This window comes from Balaenoptera borealis (genome assembly GCF_965194805.1).
Source record: "Balaenoptera borealis genome assembly, chromosome: 8".
Classification (NCBI taxonomy): Eukaryota; Metazoa; Chordata; class Mammalia; order Artiodactyla; family Balaenopteridae; genus Balaenoptera; species Balaenoptera borealis.
Window position 1 is genome coordinate 111,323,414 of NC_138865.1, and position 24,222 is coordinate 111,347,635.

The 24,222-nt window shown below is 37.0% G+C and overlaps 1 protein-coding gene across 11 annotated transcripts in view; it reads right to left on the minus strand.

The window, feature by feature from the left end:
- Nucleotides 1-24,222, minus strand: part of DENND1A (DENN domain containing 1A) — a 531,128-nt gene that overhangs the window by 359,894 nt on the left and 147,012 nt on the right. For 8 of the 11 annotated variants that reach the window (XM_082403252.1, XM_082403250.1, XM_082403246.1 and 5 more), the window contains one exon: nucleotides 5,456-5,505. The exons of the other annotated variants lie outside the window; for them this stretch is intronic. In XM_082403252.1, coding sequence (XP_082259378.1) covers nucleotides 5,456-5,505 — 50 coding nt within the window. The remainder of the gene's footprint in view (nucleotides 1-5,455; nucleotides 5,506-24,222) is intronic. 11 annotated transcript variants of the gene reach the window in all.

The following is a 24,222-nucleotide window of genomic DNA, read 5'->3' on the forward strand; positions in this document are numbered from 1 at the left end:
GCACCTCTCTGAGCCGCATCTCTAAAATGGGAATAATACTTACCTTGCAAAGTGGTTTTGAGGATTAGAAATAATGTATACAAAGTAACTGGCGTCTAATAGGTACACAGTGAAAATAATTACTATTGTTATGAAATTATAAAATTTGAGAGATGGAACAGAAGTATTTTGCTGTTCTGTTTATTACAGCTTCCTAGCAATTACCTGTTGGGCCATCTACTGCAAGGCATCCATAAGAGCTGCCTCTCCTTTCCTTCACTGTATATGAGACATCAGGCAGGAATCAAGTTTTATCAAACTACCACATCTCCCAACCTTTAGTTACATGAGCCTCAAAGTTTCTTTCCATAAACACAACTTTCATCTGCCTAAGACTCGAGTTTTTCACATTCCCTACTCAAAGATCCAAGTGGCAAAAATGGCATTGACCCAAAATGCCTGGGGACCAAGAGTAGGTCACACACTCTGCTCGAGAAACTCACTGGATAATTCTAAAAACAGAGATCCCTCCACTCCCTTATCTACATGAGCCTGACAATGTAAAAATGAATCATAACTGGAGAATGAAAAAGTATCAAAACAAAACAAAGAATCAAAACTAGAAGGAACAGCAGAGATCTAGTTCAATTCCCTCATTTCATCCATGAAGAAACTAAGGTACTCATGGGAGAGGCCACTTGCCTCACGGCACAGAGCAAGTCAACGGCAGAACCAAAACTGTAACCTAGGTCTCCTGGTTGATACCCTCGATGCTTTGTCCACTAAAGCCCAATTGCTTCATGGTTCTCAAATGTTACAGAAAATGACCATGGGGCACAGCTTAACCAAGAGCTTACGCTAAACCAAGGGACTAAACCAATGGTAGAAAACAAGGGATGCAAGTGGCCAAATGGATTCAGTTTTGAAAAGCACAGCAGGATGAATGTATAGAAGTGGAAGCGAGAGGAGAGGTCTGGGCAGACACATACTGATGCACTAATCATGCGCCTTAGTTTCATTTTCTTTCAATTATCTGAATAAAAATGGGTTTCATTGTCTTCAGTTATCTGAATTTTCTACTTTTTTACAATAACTACATATTGCCTTTGAAATAAATGTTAAGAGTTTGCTTGGTGACTTTCTTTGTGGTGTGATGGATCTAACAACGGCAGTATGATATAGAACAAGTATGATGGAACTGGAAGTCAGACAAACGTGGGTTCCCACAGCAGCTCCGCCACTTACCAATGGTGGGACCTTGGGCACATTAGCAAACCTATCTGAGCCTCTGTTTCCTCATATGTGGCATTATGATAATGACAACCTTGCAAATGTGTAAGATTTTAATGCAGGAAAAGAACACAACACAATGCGTGGCTCATAACAGATACATAATAAAATGGTAAATAGCATTTGAACCACATTTGCATCTGTGATTACATCCTAAATCATTAAACTACGCCTCTGCCCTTGAAAAGATGTCATTTCACTTCATGCTCATGTCACTTGTGTGTACTAGTATAATTAACAGGACAACTGAATCGTAGCTGGTTTTCTGGGTTCTGAAAGAAGATAAGCACAAACATGGAGAAGAATAGCTTTTCCATCATCCAGTGAGTCTCTTGAGTGCTTTGACTAACTGAAGCAGGTTGCCAGCTATCAAGAGCAAGTAAGTAGCACCACAATATGAAATGGTATTCAAATCTTTTTTATTTTTTTGAAGAGACTGCTTTCATCAATAATAAAAACTTTTTGAGAGCGATACAGGAATCTCAGCGCTGTCATTTCACTGCTCCTTTCCACCAAGTGCTTCAAGTACAGGGTAGGGTAGAAATAACTCTTGCTTGGGAATAAGATTATCCGTCCCCCCACCCCCCAGCTCTGTAATTACATAGCTGTGACATAAGGAAGTCATTTCGCCTCTATGGATCTTACTTTCCCTTCTGCAAAATGGGATGCTTAAGCCAGATGAATTTCAGCTTTAAAATCCTGTGGTCTTATTCCCACACATTTTCAAGGCCTCCTGTAGTCAGAGCCCAAGCTCTTAGGCACACATTACCCTCCCAGCAGGAGGTTCCATCTGCTCTGGCCAAATGATCTCTAGATCTCTAGGCTCATTCGCGGTTTCTCCTCTACCTTGCTCTTCAGTGCATATGGGGTGTTGGGCTCTCCCTTCCACTTACCCCCTTCTTGCTGTCCTTGCAGTCTCAACACAAGCCTCACCCACTATATGATGTTTTCTCTGACCATCTCAGTCTTTCCCAACCTCATTATCCTTTTGGATAGATATTGTTTACTGTGTCTTTACAATACATTCTGGACTAGACTGAGAAACGCATGGACAGCAGAGCTCCAAGTCTGATACAATTTCCATACCACCCAACATAATGCTACACATTCTGAACCTTCCTTTGCTCTTTTGTAAAAGAGATACCACCGCCACCTATCTCCTAGAGTTGCTGGGAAGAATAAATGAGGTATTACTGTAAAAATGTCCAGCATGTTGACTAGAATCAATTAAGAACTGAAATACTAATTTCCTTCTTTACCTCCCTCTATTTGGTGACTAGTCTTCCCACAAGGTGGTCTACTGAGAAATGTACTCATTTGGGAGATGGATGTCTAGACTGTGCTAGCAGCCTAAGCGGACCTTGGGCAAGTCACAATTTCTCTACAGCTTAGATTTCTTCCAATGACGATAACAGCACTTGTTCTCATCTTTTATGACAGGAGAATAAAATGAGATAACACATGAGAAAGCACTTTCTTTTGAAGAGCTACCAGCATTATTATTTTTCATAAGTCCTAGTTTCAGAAAGAAAAACCTTAAAACAATAGAAGAGACAGCAAGATGTCAATGTTAATGGGTGATTTGATGACGACTGTGAAAATCCCACTCTTGATATAGACTAGAAATGTCAGAAAGTTGTATTTACTGTTCCTTGAGGTAGAAAAGCACAGATACTGAAAAGATTAGGTAGCTTTCTTCTTTTGAACGTAATCACCCGGGGCATTACTCATCTCCCATGCCGACATATTTTCTAAGTCAAACAACATCATAAATACCTCTGGGGGGCTTTGTGGGCCTCGGAATCTGGGCATATCTATTTGACAGTGCTAACTGCGAGCTAATAATAAACAGTGACATTAGAACCTTTGTATTTTTTGTAAACAAACTTAATTATTATTATCTCTTCTGCAGTGGAGTATGCCACAGTTAGAAGTGGGGCAACAGAAGAGAAAAAATATAGTCCCCCAACTAAAGTGATTTTTTTGTATCAATAAAAGTTATCAATGCCTACAGGGTGCATAATACGATACAATGTAAGAAAGAACCATTGTATACAGTAAAGATTAAAATATATCCATAAAGAGACATTTCTGTCCCAAATTGTTTTGTGAAAAAATAATAAGGAACACGATTAGAGGAAGGTAATTTGGAGAGAAGCGTTTTAGAAGAAAGATGTTTTTCTAACAAAATAAAGACATCAGCCGTCACTGGTGACAAAACAGACTTTAGCACTATAACTTAAGGACTCTGTTTTTCTTCCATTTCAGAATGTAATCACCCAGACAGGTAGGTAAGTAAAGATGTGTGTGTGGCATGAGATAGGGAGGGTGTGTGTGTATGTGTGTGTGTGTGTGTGTGTGTGTGTGTGTGTGTGTTGGGAGGGATTTAATCTCATTGCTTATTTCTTCTAATACTAGTTTATAAAGTCAATTAAGGAATACCTATCCAAAACAGATCACCACTCTTATCAAGGAGTCATGTAAAAATATATTCTTATCTTTCTTTGTTAAATACCTAGCCACATTTTAAAAACATTTCACCTTTATTAATTTGTATAAATATGCCCTTGCCATAATTTGTAATACATTTTATAAGCAACTGGAGGAGATTTCATGCATCACTAATTCATACATATAAATGTGAAGTTTGCATTAAACGTCTCTAAACAAAACCCTACTTCCTTGCTATTTTTAGAAGGAATAGGATAAAGAAGAGACAAGAAGACTCTCATTACAAAGGCTGACCCCCTTAAAATTAAGGCTATTCTGTTTTGAGCGTCAACCTGCTACTAAAACAGCCCTGGTACCAGGATTTTAAAAGGCCCGAGTCTGGAAATACTACAATGGTTGATTGGTTTTAAAAAATAACATGTTAGAACCACAGAAAACAGTGATTATAAGTGGCTGGCAACATTCCAAAGCTGCTTTTTAGTACTCCTTTGCTTTTTAGTATTCTTTTAAACTCCTTTGGCTACCAGTTCTCATCTCACACCATTTTTAGGTTTATGCCAAATAAACCAGGACACTGCTACTACAAAGTGTAGAAAAGATCCAAACAGTATACTACCCACATGCACTCTAAATCACTAAACTCTTTCAGGCCTGCCTCGTCTGGGTATACTAAAATATATGTTAGAACCTTCCTGAAGATGGGCACATTGCATAGCTTTCTTGGAACAGATTATAGCACTTATTATTTATAATGATATTTTCTAAAACCTCTGTCGCTAAAAGTGGAACTTAACATTTATACAGTCTAATAGTTCAATTTTCCATGAAGACAACATTACGAATAGGTAGCAATGAAGTGAAAAAATAAATGATTGCAAAAACAATGCTTAAACTGTAATGAAAAATACAATAGACCTTCCTTGAAAATAAGATTAAGATGACTGTTTTGTCATTTTATTAGCATTATTAGTAAATTACAGTTTTATAAGTTAAAAAAGCTCTTCTAAAATTGTTTTAAAAAATAAGCTATTTAAAAATAAGCTATTGGCTTCTTTAAAAATAAAAAAACAAAAAAAGACCCTCAGACTAATTATCTTCAAGTTCTGATATTCATATCACTTCAAGAAACAGTTAATCATAATGCAAGTACTAAGGAAATGTATAGATGACTTTTATTTTTCAGTCTAGAAATCTACTGAAAATGCTTATTTCCCCAGAGATACCATTCTTAGACACCTAAACAAAATGCAAGACAGTATTTGGCAATGTGCTTTTTAAATAGCTGAACACCTTTAAACAAGTTGGGCCTATGCTGATTTAAATTTTAAGTTGAAGTCTAAGAAAAACAAAGTCTATATAATAGTCATAAGGCCATGGAGTTATGTAATACTACTTGCTTAAGTCAAATATATTCCTATTTCAATAAAAATTAAATAGCACTGGATTAAATACCAACCATTCTTAATCATGGTTTGAGTCTGATAACCAAAATAAAAAATTTAATGTCATGCAAAATATATCTCACAAACTAATCAATGCAAAGCTCTAGGCTTTAAACTTTTTGATAGTGTCAATAAAATCCCCAGGAAAGGAGAATACTGCAACTCTCCTTGGAACATAGGTGTTTTAAATCATGGTTAAACAGACAGAATGTTAAGAATGGTATGGTTTTTATTTTCCATAGCAGGTTTATTGACACTTTTTTTTCTAGTAAAGTTTGAAAATCTGACACTACCTGTCCACATAGAAGGGGAAACAAAACTTGGTCAAAGTCTGTAGAACTTCCTGTGGAGAGAAAGAGAGATAATTTATACATCTAATGGGACCAATAAATCTAACATTAACCATGGCACACAACCTAGCAACTTTACCCTAAAGAAAGAGGAGACAGATGAAGAAATATGGGCTTTATCAATTACATGGGAGGAGTACCAGGCAGTCAATCATGAGAAATAATAAACATGATCAAACTTCATTAAAAATGAAAAATTAATCAAGAATCACACATGGGCAAGCAGCAGGAGCCATGCAGGAAAGCTCTGAAGGGAGGGAGGCGGGTGGGTTGCTGAGTGTTAACACCCCTCCAGGGACCATCTCCAGCCTGACCATATGGATCAGAGTGAATAACACCGAGCCACATGGGTTTGGCCTGGCAGGGCCGCTGTTGCTGGCACCGCTTTTGCCTGTTACCTAGGAACAGAGGGGGCCAGGATTAGACAACGCTTCCCAACATCAATAGGCCAAATCACAAGCAAAATAGAAAACCAACTGGAAGATAATTGTCCCCAAACACTGTCAACTACATTTTTTTAGAGTTTAAAACTTTATTTACTTACTTTATAAAGAAGTTGCCATTTCTGGCATGAATTTATTTTGTAATCAAACTATAACAATTTTAAGTGTGCAGTATTTTTAGTCATTATCATTAAACGTCATTATCAAAATGGAACACACTTACCTGCTTGTAATTTATAAAAATCTAAAGCAAACTACCAGTTTAAATGTCTTTTTACAAATATGTAGGTACATAAAACCAAGCACATTACTCAGGGGAAGTATACAAAAAGGGTACAAAAAAAAAACCCAGAGTGACATTTCAAAGACTTATTCATAAAAGAGAAACTTCTAACATTAAGAATACTATATGAGACATAACATACAGTGGTGTGTGACTTTTCCCAATAGATACATTTCACGTACACAGAATATATACAAACAGCAACACACAGACCCAAGTAATTAATCATTACTTCCTTCATAGAATTTTCTCTAACTTGACTTAATTTTAACTGCAGACTTGGACAGACCACAGTTGGTGCTTATCATAAGTTCATAGACCAATGTTATAAATTTTAAAAAAGTATTCCTTTCATGCATTTGATTTGCTTTTTAACTATTTAAAATCCAACTTCAAGACAAAACGAAGAACACATTTTTCAGTCATTGAGAAGCTGGTTCAAATTAAAACAAACCTGCCCATAGCAAATCCTAATCCAAGTGATAAATTAAAGATCAGTTTACAAATGTAGCACTTTTCTAACCAATAATAATGAATTATCAATGCTAACTGAATTGATGCTTCTCGCTTCATTTATTTTTAAAACCAGTTCTATCACTCAAGAAATAAACCACATCAATCTAATAACCCACTCAATGAAGCAGAAAGCACATTGACTTTCTCTGCCAGAGCATGTTCTGCTTACATAATTCAATTGAGCATATCCTATTTTTTTAATATCATTTTGGGCTGGACGTATATCACAGCACTGTTAAGGCATGTCATGATACAGTAAAGGAATAGAAAAGTGAAAAATGAAAAAGGGTGGGTACGAATACTTCAGCATATCCTGAGGCATTATTGATACATTAGTTAATTTCATAATGTGGCATATTCATAAGACCATACACATACTGTTTTAAAACTCATAGTAAAATAAATTGCAATAGGTAATGGGGAATCAGAAGAACAATAGCAATTTTTCAATGCATAATGTTATTATCAGGCAAATATTGGCAAAGAGATCATACAACACATTCATTTTAATGTCTGCAGTTTTAATTATAAAATATATTATAACCCCCATAAAAAAACTCTTAGGATTTACACACAAAAAGAAATTCCTTACAAATTCCTTTCACATCAAGTTTCAAATACCACAAAGCATTGCTTGACTTTAGTTTATGTACCAAGCATTCTTTAAACCTCAGTCCCCAGTGCTCACTCATTGCGAACACCAGCTACAAAGACATTTATCCTTTACCCTTCAAAAGTTACAGATGCAGACGTACTCCTCTACTCTATGCTGGAGTTGAGCTGACAAAAGCCCTCAAGATTTTTGAAAGAAAGGACCCCCATGGCTACAGCAGAGTCAGAGAAATCTAATATGCCCAACTTATTACTCACTACAATACAGAAACTACTTACCACTTTCTAATGTCAAGAGTAATAAGGAACCATGAACTTGTCTGTCAGATAATATTAGAACAAATATCAAAATACCCAATGTAGGCTGAGTATAACCCACCTCCCAAGAGCTTTCCTTTTTACCCAAGAAAGCAGTGATAAGTCTAATTAAGCAATGGGGCAGGGGGAGGGGAGGAGGGAAGGGAACATAGGCAAATGTAGGCACATGTTTGTGCATTACAATATGTTTCTTCATGTTTGTGATATTACAAGAGTTTGATATTCCAATTTAAGTCAAACAGCACGGTAGTGTGCTGTCAGAGGAGAAAACAAAAATGAGCATTGCTCTGTGTTAGGCAAATTCACACATTATCTCAATCAGAACTGAAAAATCAAACTTCTCAGTTTGGGAAGGGGAGGACAGGAACAGGGAGGGGAAAACAAGTAATGTTTCCTGTAAATAAAAACTGCTGAAATAAACCAATTTTTCTTAATACTGATGTTTTCCCTATATATAAACAGGTAACTAACTACCTTATCCTCTCTTTCCAAAGAAAAACACAATTACTTCAGTATGAAAAGTACCACTCTCTGAGAGAGGGGACTTTAAAACCCTGATTTAAACATATTTTGAGCATCATGCTTATAGCAGAGTGTCCCACAGTCTTTCAATATTAACTTTACTGGGAAAACAGTCACTAGCCAGTTACCAACCCATTTTTCTCTCTTGAACCTGTGTCTTTGGCTAGGGAACTTTCTTTGTAGAAAGTAATTCTCCTGTTTTCTTCTCTCTCTCTCTCTCTCTCTCTCTCTCTCTCTCTCCTCTCTCTCTCTTTCTCCCTCCCTCCCTCCCTCGCCTACACAAGCTCTTTCAGACAACCAGCCTCAGTACAACCTCAACGGCCACGTAAATCATAAATCGGATCTTGGAGATGCAATACAGCTGATGAAATGTAAATGACCTCGTTGCTAAGGCAGGGGGTGGGGAAGATTGCGCCAGCTCTCCAGATCAATTCCCAAGTTTATATTTTCACAAATCTTTTTATGTACAGTTTGATATTTTAACATTTTAATGAGCAAAAAGTGCATCTATAGTAGCCAGTCACCACAGTTAAAGTGCAGGGCATGAACTAGATCCCAGGAGGGAACCAGTCCACCATGTCACCACTGGCTTTAGGACATTTGCCACCTGGTTCCATGTCCCCAGGTTCCAACTCTTTTCATAATCAAAACACTGCTGACATTATAAACCCCAGACGGGTTTTCTAAAATCCCTCCCAATCAATATATCCAACACATAACTTATTGGAGACAACACTGAGCTCATTGATTAAGGTGAGTTCAGTAGCAAAGTTTTCAAAATAAATGAGACAAGAATACAGCATTCAACCCCTTTGTGTCACCAGACAATTTATGAAATAGGCAATTTCCAAAAGGGCTTTTCTTCCCAACACAATATACAATACTTCATGTGGGAATAAGTAAGAGCAGAAGGGGCAGGGGGGCAGCGTGGAGGGCAGGCAGTTGCACTAACCTTTCAGTTATGGGTATATTAAGCAGCAGATCGCACAATGCAGTAGAAAAGCAACAACATCTACAAAGCTCTGCCCACAAGGAGATACCAAATCTCCGAGTGTGAACCAAAATATGAAATCAACAACCCTAACACTGGATTCATTTGCAAGTGAAAATCAGAAATGAATTCAAGATTCATCTCAGTCTTCTTTGGATTCATTTCACCCAATTTGAATTCTCATGCAGTCAGAAGGCCCATCAAGGGAACTTATTCCAATCTGGACAAAGTCGATTATGTTCTGATGAAACCGAGCTATTCCCTTAAAAACCTGGTAAAATTTTACATTTATAATATTATCCATAATAGAGTCCTATCTGGAGGCAAAACTTCGAAGACTAAATTTGATGTAGTTAACAAGGATTATTAATAATGAGAGGCTAAACCAATTCCCCCTGAATTTGGAGTGCGGGGTGGGAAGGTGTATGAGATCCTGCAACAGCCATCAGTTCAAATGTCAAATACTTTGTTTTCATTACTTCATTGAAACCCATAAACAAAAATTAGTTGTATTTGGCAGATGAAAACAAATGACAGTCAAACACAGACATACGCACCCCACAAATAAATGCCATCTGAAAGACAAAAGTGCAGGCTGATTATAAGGTCCACTGGGGTTATAGAGTGTTGGGAGATGAGGCACGTTCTCAGTAGTTCAAAAGGAAAAAGAAAATGTGTGCAGGAAAACATTTAAATAGAGCAAAGAGACTGCTTGAATAAATTAATGTATTTTAAAATATGTAAAGCAACAATCACCCTCTTTGGAGATTGCTGGTATAGCGGTCGATAATTCACCTTTGTCCAAAAAGGAGTGAAGGAGGAAGAAGCAGGAAGACAGTAGGAGAGCACTTCCTGAGTCTCTCATATCTATTTGTTCATTTCAGAATGTAGATGTGTGATGAAAAGATCAGTGGAGCCCAAATTCCTAAAATACTCTATTTCTATGTTTAAAAAAAATTTTTAATAGCATGAGCTAAATGCTGACCCTCTAAGTCCTGCAAGTGAGATCAGTGCAACTGACTTGAAAGAAAAGGCTTTGATTGATGATCTCAAAACTCAAGCTGAAAGTTAAAAACAGAACACACACAAAATCTAAACATACAAAAAAAGCTAACAAAATTTCTACCTTAAGCCATTTCAAGTTAAAACCAGGGACTCCAAGTGAAAGCTAACAGAGGTTTTAATGCTTATGATTAAGAAGAGTAAAACAGAATGGTAAGAAGTTCTTAGAAGCTTAATTAGCACCAAGTTCAACAATGTTGATCAGAAATTTCCTAAATACGAAAACAGGAAATACAATTTTTCTCCTTCCCTATAAATGTCAAATTAAACCCAAGATCCATACTATAGTTACAACCAAACTTTTATTTTTTTCCAGTGAGAAAAGGCTTTGAATAACGGATTTTACAGAAAGGCCTTTCAACACCCGAACATAAAAGCCGGGTCAAATTTCTAACAACGCTGCTCAAATGCTAAAGAGTCTGCTTCTTTTCTTTGGTATACTTCAATATTTACTCTCAGTTCACTTTTTATAAACTTTAATTTTGAGTCATGCATATGTTATCATTATGCTAACTTGTGTAATATCTAATATGCATAGTCAATGTTGTAATTCAAAAATTAAATTACAATAAGATATAGAAATTCACCATTTTCTATACCATGTATCATGTAAACTTTATATCTAAGTTATCAAGGACACTAAGTATATAGGTGGAATGCTTACAACAGTAGAAGAGCCACCTCTAGAACTACTTATAAGTGTAAATCTTCATGACCTTTGAAGTCTAAAGTAAAAATACTGAATCTTATAAAAAAATTTTTTTAATTTAACACAATCACTTTATCCTTTTGTATCCTTCCCTTTCTTCAAAAATTACTTAAAGTTGTCCCCAAATTACGATATTATATAACATCCTATATTCTCTGATTTCATTTTATTAACTTTAAACCTTACAGCAAATGGTTTGAAAATGAGAGAGCTATATTTATAAGGTCAATGTTAAACACCAATAAACTTTGTGATACTGTTTCAAATACTTCCAAAATGAATAAATGATTTGGTTTGAATCTCTTGCAATTAGCATTCAGTGGTATCGGTAATATAATTCCTTGCACTTAATAGTATTACTCTACAATATTTTGCTTTGTTCATTTCCTTAGACATTTGAAATCCTATTATCTGAACATTTATGTTATGAATTTATCTAAAAGAAAGAAAGGTTGGGGAAAATGCGGGGGCGGGGGGGGGAGGAATGGTTCGTGGGGGACGCACAAGTCAGCACATACCAAAGGAATAGAGTCCCAACAGTGAAACTGCAAACATGATTTCACTGAAGAAGCAACTTGCCCTCAGGAAGATACTATTAAAAAAAAAAAAAAAAAAAAAAAAGAGCACTAATAGAAATACTATTTTATAAGCATATTAAAACCTGTCAGCTTTTAAATATTTTAAATGCACACAAAAATGTGCACAGATGGGCAACTTTTTTACTTACATTTGTCTAGAAAAAATCTTTCATTATCAAGCTCAAAGTCCTTGAATTTTTTAAACTTAATTGTGCTTCTATTTCTTAGAATTCACACCCCAAGGCCAAAGCTTTCCTGCCACCAGTCCTTCAAATCTGACTTGGACATTACACGGGAGGAGGCTCCAAGCCTCCCTGAGGTCTCACTCCTTTTACAACACGCGAAAAAGCAGTCGATAATGGGCCCATGCTGAATTCACTGCTCTCCACGTCTCCTCTTGGGACACAAGCCTAGCAGATGTGATAAAAACTGTGTCAGAGAAGTGGCTCTAGTTTGTGCCTTAATGACAACTTAAACCTCTAAACCAATACAACCAAAGGACTAACAGAACTGGCTGTTACCTCTCTCTCCTGCCAATCTTCGAATATCTCTGAACTAAATTAGCACCTCTACCCACAACATCCCTTGCCACCCCACAAAATCCATTCTAATTTTAAAAAATAAATGAATTCAGCAAACACATCGGTGGCATGAGTATCTGGGCTCTGTGCGTGTGTGTGTGTGTGTGTGTGTGTGTGTGTGTGTGTGTCCTATAATTAAGCCTTAACACATATTCCATGTAGTTTATATTTTCTCAAGGTATGATTGTACATTCAGATATCTTAAAGGACTGCCTGGTATATTTCCTTTGATTACCATCCCAATAACCATATTAACACGTACAACTGGTAGCCTTACAGTTTCCCAAAAGCCCCTAAAGGTCTAACAGTTATTTTTAAATATGTTCAACCATAGGAAAGAAAAGTGATATTCTGAGTTACTGAAACATTCTAACTATTAAATTTTATACAGTGGATTTTTAAAACCATGGGTAGTTATACTTTAACTTGTAAGAACCCTTTGTCTAACCTAATGATATGGTACCAAAAAAATAGATTTAAATGTGTACTTCTGATAACATTTTCTAAATTCTATAATTCAGCCTTCAGATGATAGGCCTTTTTACCCAATATCTTGAAAGCCTATTCAATCACAATTGCATACCCACTTAATCAGCAATCATTGTTCTGGGATGCAGGACTTTGTTGTCAAGACAAGCACCAAAACCTTAAAAAATTTTTTTTCAGAACTGGCATAAGAAAAAAGTGATCTTTGTCAGACAAGGACAAATTTATGCAAATCTTTTATAAACATTCACAAACATTTATTTAGCTTTTGAAATGTTGGCCTCATTTGAGAGCATGAAAATGAGGGGGAAGTAGGAAAACGCAAAGGACAGCTTAGAAGCTGGCACGCTACATAAATATTCAGAAGGAAGATTATAGGATTCATGTTAGGCTGTCTTAGGCTTCTCCAAAGTCCACACAGAATAGCAAAGAACAAAACTAACGAGAAGTACAGCAGATGTTAGACAATGCATCAGCCTCTTTTCCTCTCTCACTTGGCTATACTTGGACGCTTTTATATTTTCTTTCAATATGGTTAGGTCATTCAAGGATTCTCCTATAGACTATGTATTGTGGCTACAGATCTATAAGCTGGAGGTCTGTCAGCCTTCCAAAAGTTTCCAATGAAAAGGCATTATGCAAATTCTACCTCTCTTACCCTCTTTCAGGGGGGAAAAAAGCCTCCAGTATGCAGTCATCGGAGTATTGGAAGCCCCAGCCTTCATTTCTGTATAGCTGTGTTTGCCTCAGGGCCACGCTGCTTGTTTTGACAGTGGATCCCCCTAGATAGTTGGGATTAGTCGAGCTTGTTTAGATAAACTTGAAATCAAGGCCTTCTCTAGGTAGACAGCTAGATGCAGCTACCGAGTTTCCAGCTGCCTCCTCCTTTCATCCCCAAACAACTGGAGATTCACAGTAGCTATCACAGCCACAGGCTATGTCACATACAAAGGTACAAAATTAAAGGCTGCTAAAAGAAGCCTTTGTAAGTCTTAGTGCTAAAATAAGGAATCTGTACTGCTTGGTTTATACAAATTATTCTAGCACTACCAGTATGGAACTGAAATCATCAGTTAACAAGGCATATTAATCAAGATTCCCAGCTTCTTCAAATAGACAGGATGATAGTTTGATAATATACTTAACCTTCTGCTTCTTAGCTCTTGTATGAGAGTAATCACCTAAAATGTTAAAAAGGAAATAACAGGCTTTATTTATCCAGTGGCAGGGGATGTCAGACACTGTCAACAAACACTGTGAGCAGAATATGAAAATCAAAATGTAAATATCAAATCCGCTTTTGAGAGGGAATTATTTAGCAATTGATTAGACAGGGCCTTGGTACACAGTCATTTCCAATTACAGAACTGTTTCATAATCAACTTTTATTTCCCACAACTTGCAAATTCTGATGGAACAATATCAGGAGGATTCAAGAACTGAGGAAATTTATACTCAGAACAGAACAGATCGACGACATCTCATTACAAAGACAGAAGGCAAGTGATATGAAACACTATTGATATAAAAAAGTATACAATTCAAATAGTTTTCTAAAATCTAATACTCAAAGATTTTACTCTTTTGCAACTAGAAAATGTCTCTTCAGAGGGCCAGCAAAATACAAAGAAAATAATTCAATTCCACAAATATGTTTTATTTCACTTTACATATCTTGCTCCAACACGTCAATGCTAGTGTTTACCTGAGGCTGCCTGGGATAAACTAAACACAACCGAAATAGGTTTAAACATTTTCCAGAACTATTCTATGATAAACCATACAGTACAGACGGCCTCTGACCATACTGTCAAGTCACATAAGGCAGTCTTCAATCAATCAAGTTCATATATCACCAAAGAAAATGTGCTCTCATAATTTAACAGCTAAGTCACTATTTAAAAGAAAAGCCTTAAGACGTGTATGACATTCTGGAACTGCAGTCATCATTTGAGGTTTTCTTATGAAATTTTTGGTTTATTTCATATACAACTTACAAACTAAAGAAAGACTCAGCAAACTTTTTCTATAAAGGGTCAGGTAGTAAATATTTTAGGCTTTGTAGGCCACTTATGGTCTCTGTCACAGATTCTTCTGGGGTTTTTTTTTTTCCAACTCTTCAAAAAAGATAAAAATCATCTTAGCTCAAAGGCCACAAAAAACCAGCCCCAAACTCTGATCTAGAGTGTCAAGGAGCTGGTCACACAGCATTACCCAAACAAACTCACGAACACCCCAAAACTCAAATTTAGAAATTCCTGAAAGGTAAAATGCCAATGCCAATCATGTTGGTTCTCTGGCAATCCAACAATTCACACATGATTATTGCTAAATGGCCAAATGTCTACTGCATACAAACATACTCTCTTTTGGAAAAATTACTTAAAATACAAAAAAATACAAAGAATTAAAAAGAAAACATATTTCCACTACTCAGAATTCACAGCTGTTTTGTGGCATGGACTCTTCAGAGAAACAATTCCTTCTTATATTAACAGTTCACTACTACAGTTTAGGTCCAGGAGTTTTCTTGACAGATAAGTCATGCTCTCTGGATTCCGAAGAGCTCTTCAATTTGAGAGTTATTTTGTTTATAATATTTTAAAAATTTATTTTACTGAAGTATAGTTGATTTACAATGTTGTGTTAATTTCTGCTGTACAGCAAAGTGATTCCATTGTTTACCATATTTTAAAAAGCAATATTAAAAGAGAAGAAAGCTTTTTCTGGTGCTTTCCTCGCCATATTCACTCAAATACGTTATATGTACACCCAACGTTCTGTTAGATGTAGAAGGGCCTCTTCCTGCCTCTCTCACTTCTCAATTTCTACCACCCCCCAACTCCTTTCCCTTATATGTGTTCCCAGGAATTTATCTTCCTTCTTCTCTCTCTATATCCTCCTCCATTAACATAGTCTACTTATACTTTAATTTCAATTACCATCACTGTGTAAATGAATCAAATTCAAATCTTCATTTATAAACTACCTCTCCAGCTCCAGGCGCCCATTCCAACTGTCTTTTGACAGTTCTGCCCCATGTCCCATAGGTACTTCAAGCACAACATGTCGAAAATCCAGACGTACCATCTAGGTCCTGGTAAGCTGCTGCCTGCTAATCCCTTTCACCCCATCAGAACAAGAAAGAATCTCACTACTAACACTTGCTGGGGGACAGATGATCCATTCATGTGACTTTGATTCAAATATTTGCTGTGGTTGTTGAATTTCAAAATAACTCTGAAGAAACCTTCCCAAGTGTCAATTAACAAGAAAGGAGACAAGGGAGCCCCAGAAATCAAGAATATTTCCAAGTTATCTTAGAAAAGAAAACTGATATATTTCCCTAGGCAAGATAATATATTTAGTACCAGACAACGTGCTAAAGACCCTGTCTGCATGGAGCTTTTGATCTAGTTGGAAAGACAGATGCTATGCAAAGGAATACGCTAATACATTGTTGGAACTGTGACAGAAGCTGTGAAAGAACAGAAGAAAGTGCTCTAAGAAAAAACGACAGGGGCCTGAATTTAGATGGAAGGGTCAAGAAAGGCATCTCAGGAAGCAACATTTTGAGCTGAGACTTGAGGAATGAGCAGGTGTTTACCAGCCAAAGATTGCAAGAGGGATAGGGAGAGGAAGGCCAAAAATAAATAAATAAATAACAGCATGAGCCAGGGCCACTGAACAACAGCCCTTGGCACATTCAAAGAATTAAAATAAGCCTGGCATGTTGGATCAGAGGAGGCAAGGGAGAGAGTGGCAGAAGATGGGGTTAGACAGGTTGGCAGAGGCCAAATCACGTGGGGCCTTAGAGGGCATGTTAAGGAGTCTGGACTTGATTCTTGTGCACTGGAAGTCACTAGGAGGGTTTGAATCTTTTGCATCCCACTTGCACGTCATTTCCTAACCCTCTATCTACTTCCAAGTCTTCTAGATTCCAGGGGGATTCAGAAGCTATTCTCACTGAGCTTCTCTTGTCTCCTGAATTCCCATGCTACTCCTATTGCCGTCATTCCTATCATCAGACTGTCCATAGATCTCAAGACCCTCCATTTCCACAGGAAGGGACAGACACACAACTGGATGCCTGTCAGGCCACTGAGATGGAAGAGGAGCCTCACACAGGAGCCTTAATAATAACCCTGGCAGCAGGGAGAGGGGTTGTGGTTGAAGACAGCAACATAGGAACTGTAATAGATTTGAATAGGACCAGCTTAAATCTCTCTTCAGAACCTAACAGTCTACATGTCTTCTTGTTTAATCTTCATAGGAAAGCAGTGAGACCACATGGACCAAAGGAGAATTGAGTTTGTCAGAGAATCAATATTTATTCTTGATGTAGAAAATGAAAGGAATAGAGAAAACTATTAAAGTCTGTATAAACGTAATATTAGTCGTTCCTGTCAAGGGTTTACCATTTATGACTTAAAAGCTAAGAATTATGTATACAATTTAAGGTATCCAATTGATTTACCTAAGTTTCTTCTGTTTCAGCCTGTATTTTGTTTCCCAAATACCAATGATCATCTGCTCTCTAGAGGGGGTTAAGTGACAAGTGGAAGGAGACTGACAAAGCAGCTAATAAGTGTCACATCCTGTGCTAGAAGCTTTACATATACTCAGTGATCCTACCAGTAATCTGATGTTGATATTATCACCCTCTTACACATGAACTGAGGCCTTGAAAGCCAAGTAAAATTACTTTCAGGTAGAATGGTGAAGTAGCTTGCCTAATTGGAAATAGATAGTGATGGAAAAGCTAAGATTCAAACCCAACCTCATTCTCCTGGGAGCTCAAGCTCTTCCCACCTTGCTTTCCAATTGCAGCAGTGGAGTAAAAGATTTTTGTTGTTGTATCAGAAGGTCTTAGGTTGGGGTAACGTTACGTGCCAGCTTGCCCAGAACATCCTGGTTATGCTCATTATCTCCGTGTAATCATGGTGCCCCCTTTTGCTCTCACAAGCGTCCTGGATTGGATGCTATGGTCATTAGTCTTAGAGAGAGGGAAAACCATGGCTTGTCTGAAGGGTACTGAAAGAACAAAGAGATGTTCCATCTGCCTTGTAATGGGAAACTGGGGAGTGGTGTTAGAAGAGTTAGTTTTTAATCACTTGACTCCAGGCTCTTTATCCACATTAAGGAGTTATCTACATTCTAGGGCTTAGTGCAATACTAGACATCAACAATTACATGGAAACAGCAAAATCTTCTCTTTGCTTCGTTTTCCTCACGCTACACTAGAAAACATTTATTAAACTAGACTAATTCAGATATTGTGTACACATCATGCCTAATTCTCCTACAAATTCTACAAAATCCGCATTACTTCCTTGTTTTACAGATGAAAAAAAATGATGCTGAAAAACTAAAGCCTTTGCCCAAAGTAACATTTCCAAAGCCAAATCTCATGTAACATGGGGATACTTGCCTTCTACTTTTCTTTGGGCCAAACATACCCAAAACAAGGCACTTAAAATTTTTAGGGGGGATGATATTTGTTAAGAAATAAGTGAATAATGAAAAGTATTTTAGCTGCCATTAAATCTGTTTATTATAACAGATACATTTTAAAAATGCAAAAATATTTCTCAATTTACCAGGGGTTTAGATCTCTAGGAATGATAAGTATCCGGCAGGTTGGAAGAGCTCTCTAATAAAAATAATGTTCTTATCAATTACTGCTGATACTTCTAAAACTAGATGTTACTAACGAGGCATCATGTTTGAAATATATTCAAATATAAGAATCTTAAATTCCTCTCTGTTAGGCAAGGTGAGATTTAATAAATGTATGTTTTGGTTTGTCCTACTTTGTTCAAATTCTGAGCCCAAAGGTCACAGTGTGAACACTATTTGGTTGTTTATTATTATATATCAAATATTTGGCCTATTAGCATCCATGTACAGTACCAGGTCCTACAGATGTGGACATGTAGCAGGCAAGAATCCTTGACTTTCTGCCTGGGAGAGAGAAAGGATACATAAACGAGTATGTGTAATAAAGGGTCTTAAGTTTTCTGAAAGCACGGTCAAGGAAAAAAGTCAGGCACTGTCAGGTCTACCCAGGGGATATCAAAGACTCCTCAGAGGGCTTCCCTGGTGGCGCAGTGGTTGAGAATCTGCCTGCCAATGCAGGGGACACGGGTTCGAGCCCTGGTCTGGGAAGATCCCACATGCCGCGGAGCACCTAGGCCCGTGAGCCACAACTACTGAGCCTGCGCGTCTGGAGCCTGTGCTCCGCAACAAGAGAGGCCGCGACAGTGAGAGGCCCGCGCACCGCGATGAAGAGTGGCCCCCGCTTGCCGCAACTAGAGAAGGCCCTCGCACAGAAACGAAGACCCAACACAGCCATAAATAAATAAATAAATAAATAAATAAATAAATAAATAAATAAATAAATAAATAAATAAATAGGGTCAGCATTTACTAGACAAGCAGACTAGATATTTAAAATATTATATAAATATCTAATATTTAATAATACTTAGAATATTATATAAATAAAAGTATAAAATATTACATAAAAATATTCCAGGGATAAAAGCAATGTGAAACAATATTATATATTTCACAAGGTTGATATGAAAGTAAATGATTTTTGGTAAGCTCAATTTTATTTAAAAACAATCTTAATTATCCTTTCCATTTCTACCCACACACACATACACACACACACACACAGACATATACATACATAGTTCAAAGTCTGGGCTTCATGTTATATCACATTTGAAATCTGAAACTGACCAAAGTTAGACAGTTTGAAATTATGGTAGCTAGAGGAATCTTAACTCTACTGCATATAAGTATTTTTAAAATGAAAGTTAACACAATAATAAAAAGTACTACATGCAACCAAAAAGGCTAATTTACAAGGACAGTGGAATCCATTACTAAATTCTGAGGTTTTGAAAATGGAAAGTCTCAATACAGCTTTCACAACAGAAATAAAAGTAATTACTTATTTAAAATCCCTTCATCACCATTTAAAGAGTTTCCATATTTTCCGTACATTTTAGAACATAAATATTCAGAAACTATTTCTGGTTATCTCTTCATCTTTACTTGATAAATTTCTCTTACCTTTGTGACTTCTCTAAATTTTGCTGTAGAACAGTGTGGGCTTAGAAAGAAAAGATTTTTCAGAATTCTTCCTAGGATCAGTCTGAAATTCTAGAGGCAAATTTATCACACATAATCCTAATATGTGACAAAACAAAAGCACCAAAACCAGGCTACCCTGCTACCTTGAATCTACCCCCTAAAAACAGTAGGCACTCTATAATAATTGGTTATTATTAAATGCCAGGTATTATTCTGAGCACTCTACACATTTAAAATCACTTAAACCTCATAAGAATCCTATGATATCTTTACTATGATTATCTCTAGTTTACAGGTGAGAAAATGAAACCCCAAAGAGGTAAACCCCAGTAAATGACAGAGCTGGGATTCAAACCCAGTCTGGCTCCAAAGGCCATGCTCTGTACTATCCTTTCTGGAATCTGAACTCCTTAGCAATTATGTCTGTGTATTACGTACTTTATATTCACAATTATTCACTGGCCCCTAATTTATCCTAGCTGCTGAGAAGAGCCAGCAACACTGACTATAGTCATTCCTGTACTTGAAGAGTTCATAGTAAATAAACAATACAATGTACGGAGTCAATGCTCCAAGTACTCTCCAAGTGCTGAGGATACAGTGACTAATTCAGTCAGGGCAAGTTTCACAGAGGAAGTGATATAAGCAGGGCATTTAATGCTGAAAAGAAGTATATTGGGTGGGAGGGGGAACTGAGGAAGGCATTTCAACCATAAAAACATCTTGGGCTTGCTGGGTCATATGGTAGTTCTATTTTTAGTTTTTTAAGGAACCTCCACACTGGTCTCCATAGTAGTTGTATCAATTTACATTCCCACCAAGAGTGCAGGAGGGGCCCCTTTTCTCCACACCCTCTCCAGCATTTATTGTTTCTCAATTTTTTGATGATGGCCATTCTGACCAGTGTGAGGTGATACCTCATTGTGGTTTTGATTTGCATTTCTCTAATGATTAGTGATGACTAACACAACATTGTAAAGCATTTATACTCCAATAAAGATGTGAAAAATAAATAAATAGTAGCAACACAAAAACAAACAAACAAACAAACAGAAAAAAACATCTTGGGCAAACAAAAATATAGAGGTGGGAGAGAGCTAATCATGCTGGGAAATAGACATTCTATGTCTGGTTATGAAGGGAAGTAGTAGGAAACCAGGCTGGAGGTTGGGGCAAGGACAGACTGTGATGGGCCTTAAATCCAAGTAAAGAAATTTGTAGTAGATCTTGAAGGCACCAGGGAACCATCAGGAGTTTTGACTTAAGAGAAATGGTGTGATTTGATTTAGGTTTTAGAAAGACATCTCTGGCCATCTTATAGAATGTAGTGATTACAAGGTCATTAGGTTGCAGGTCATTAGGAAAACTCCACAGGAGAGAAGCTGAGAGTGTGAATGCAGAGGGAAATAGCAGACTAGGACAGACTAGAGAGCAATTTAGGAGGGATAATGAACAGGGCTTGATGACTGCAGACTTGCAGGCCCATCCAAACAAGCAACAGCGACTGATTAAATGAGGTTGAAGTTAAGGCTCAGACTACAGCTCTCAAACGCAGCCACAGTCCACTTAGTCATCATCACTGAGTAACTCACCAAAAATAAGACCATCCAGTAGTATTCAGAGATGTCTAAAATTTACCGGGGCTTTTTTGGAGCCAGAATAAAACCAGGAGAACACTTCTAATAAGAATGTATAAATAGGGATTGCCTACTTCCATTTCCTAGAGTCAGATTCAAGTAAGTAGTAGTACAACATAGCTGTATAGCCTGGCATGCCTTCAGAAAGAATAGCTCAAAAAGAATTTGTCTTTTTCATGGGTTCCTTCTATATAACTGTAACAGCTGGGAAGTGACCAAATTGGGAAGAAATCTTCAACTCAAAAGAAGAGCCTTAAATCAGAAAATGTATCACTTTTTCAACTGAGTTTGGCTAAATGTTTAAGGTTTTGAAATACAGTTTCATTAAGAAGCCAGTCCAACCCCATCCCATTCTTAAATTCACCCTTTTCTGAAAATGGGGGTGGGGGGGGAATGAAAGATATAGATATGACAGAATAGCAACTATTATATACAAAGTGGTTTTTCTTCAGCAAACACTTTAAAAGCGTTCATCCAAGGTGATAAATTTGACTTGTAACAGCACAGGGAGAAATAAGAGGCAACCCGTGATAGATTATTTTTTAGGATTATTTTTCCCCATCCATAAGCCTGTAACTTGAAAAACATTTAAACAAGCCAATCATCAAGAATGGGACACTTTTAAACATATAAAAAGAAGTAGACATTTAATCTGGGATGCATTTATACATCTGCAATCTATCAATGAATCTCTTTGAATCTGTAATGTGGTCCCTCAAAATGGCTGCCTTTGGTGGCAATTGTGGATACTGACCCACTACTTGAAGAAAGCGGCTTCAGCAGGGTGCTTTGTTGCCATTACACTAAACAGTCACCTCCCAGGTTTTAGGGTCTGAAGAAATTAAGAGTTTCTATCTGTGGATGAGAAAATTACATTTCTACCTACAATCCCAGACTGACAAGTTACTAAGAAATATGGAAACTGACCTTTTTGAGCAAGAGGTTTCAAAAAAATCCATGAATCAACAGTGACTTTTAGAAAAGCGCACATCTAAAACAGACTTAAAAGATGATCTTCTTTAAAGGCAGCCCCAAGACTTTCCACTTGGGTTTCTCTGTACCACTCTTGCTAACTTACTAACTTCTATGGCTTCACAACAAAAAAAACAAGAAATTGCAGAAATGTGATTACATTGTGGCATCACTACCCAAAGGTCCTAGTTTTCAAAGAGATATCCCCAATTTCTGGCCTTGCCATTGTTCTACAAGCTATCGAGACAACCTGAACATGCATTACCTTTGTAGCCTAGTAGACAGTAAGGTCTTTCAAGGGTGAGATGAAATCTTCTACATCTTCCTTCATCTTTACCTGGTATGGTATCCAGCTCATACTCTGCAGACACTACACTTACTAATCTCTCACGCAATTAATGCACTAAATCGTATCTCGTCTCCAACACAGTTTCTGCCACCAAAAACAGACATGAGGGGGAAAAAAACCCAGAAAGTTTAGCCACTTATAAGTTAGTCTTTTTTAGGGCTGGGTTGTGGAGCCATTTTAAATGGTGACCCATTTGAACCTTATATAAGTAAATCCTTTGGATAATATTCAAATGAAATGACAAATTCTATTCCATGTCATATGGTGTCATGAAAAGTTTCCAGGACCAAACTTGACTTCACCATTTAAAGTGGATCAAATCTGAACGGACTGCACGAGTAGGCTGGAAGCATGACAGCACCTACTTTGGAGAAGAATGGGGAAAAAAAAGAAAGCTCAAAAGTTTCCAAGAGGAACAGGATACACCCAGGTCCAATTCCATTCTTTGTGAGCTTGGTGAATGCATGGCCCAAAAACCCACAAACCCAAATTTTCAATTCCAACTTGAAGATTCTATGGCTTAGACAAGTCACTATAGAAAGACTGGTGGAACCTTTGTGGAATCAATGTCACACTTTATACAGACCAAGTACACCACTGCTTATGTTTCTCTGCCTAACAATAATGGGAAAATCAAATTTTATCATGTTTTCCATTTTGTGTAAATATTGTACATGTACGTCATATTACACAATGTTGGTGCAATGAAGCTTCCTTTCAGAGTAACAAAAAAATGTAGGAGCTGTGGATTATATCTATAATTTTCCTATTAGATAGTATTCTTTCAATGCATCAGGACATGAACAAGTTTTGAATAGAAATGTTTAGTCTCTGGATTATCAAGATTTTGAAGAAAGTAACTTGGAAGTTTCCATACACAGCTGCTCACTAAAAGAAGGAGGCAATCACCAACACTTAAGTAGGGAGCCTTGATTAAATATTATCTCCGTTGTCTTTCAAATCAGAATCTTTCAATCCACTTACATAGGTTACACTGTGAATAACTGAGTTTAAATGTTTTTTTAGAGCATACCTGAAGCATGAACAAATGAAAACTCCATATTTAAGCAATTACGTGCAACTCAGAAATGCTGATTTCCATCACAATTAGCCTAAGTTATGCAACATATTTTTGTTCCTTTTTAGTATATAGGTGATGCATGTTTTTCCACTTTGCTTAACTGCCTATAGTGAAATTTTAAAAATCACACAGACCATATATAACCATAAAAGAAAGGGTACCTTTTTATTTTTCCCAATGTACCATGTTTCTACATTGCTTATAGAGCTTATACAAGAAACACTGTTAGTTTCTATGTAAAGATTTCCATAAAATTTTTATAGTTTCTATAAATGCATAAAGACTGTTGGTTTCATTATAACCTCTGTTTCAGTGCCAGTGGAAAGAAAAATTACCTGCAGCTCTAAACAGTGATCTACATGTACAGGGACGGGTGGGTATGTTCAGACCTCTAGTTAAAGAGCTCTAAGACACTTGCTATATTTCATCAAAATATAGATGAGCACAGTGGAGAAGCAACTTC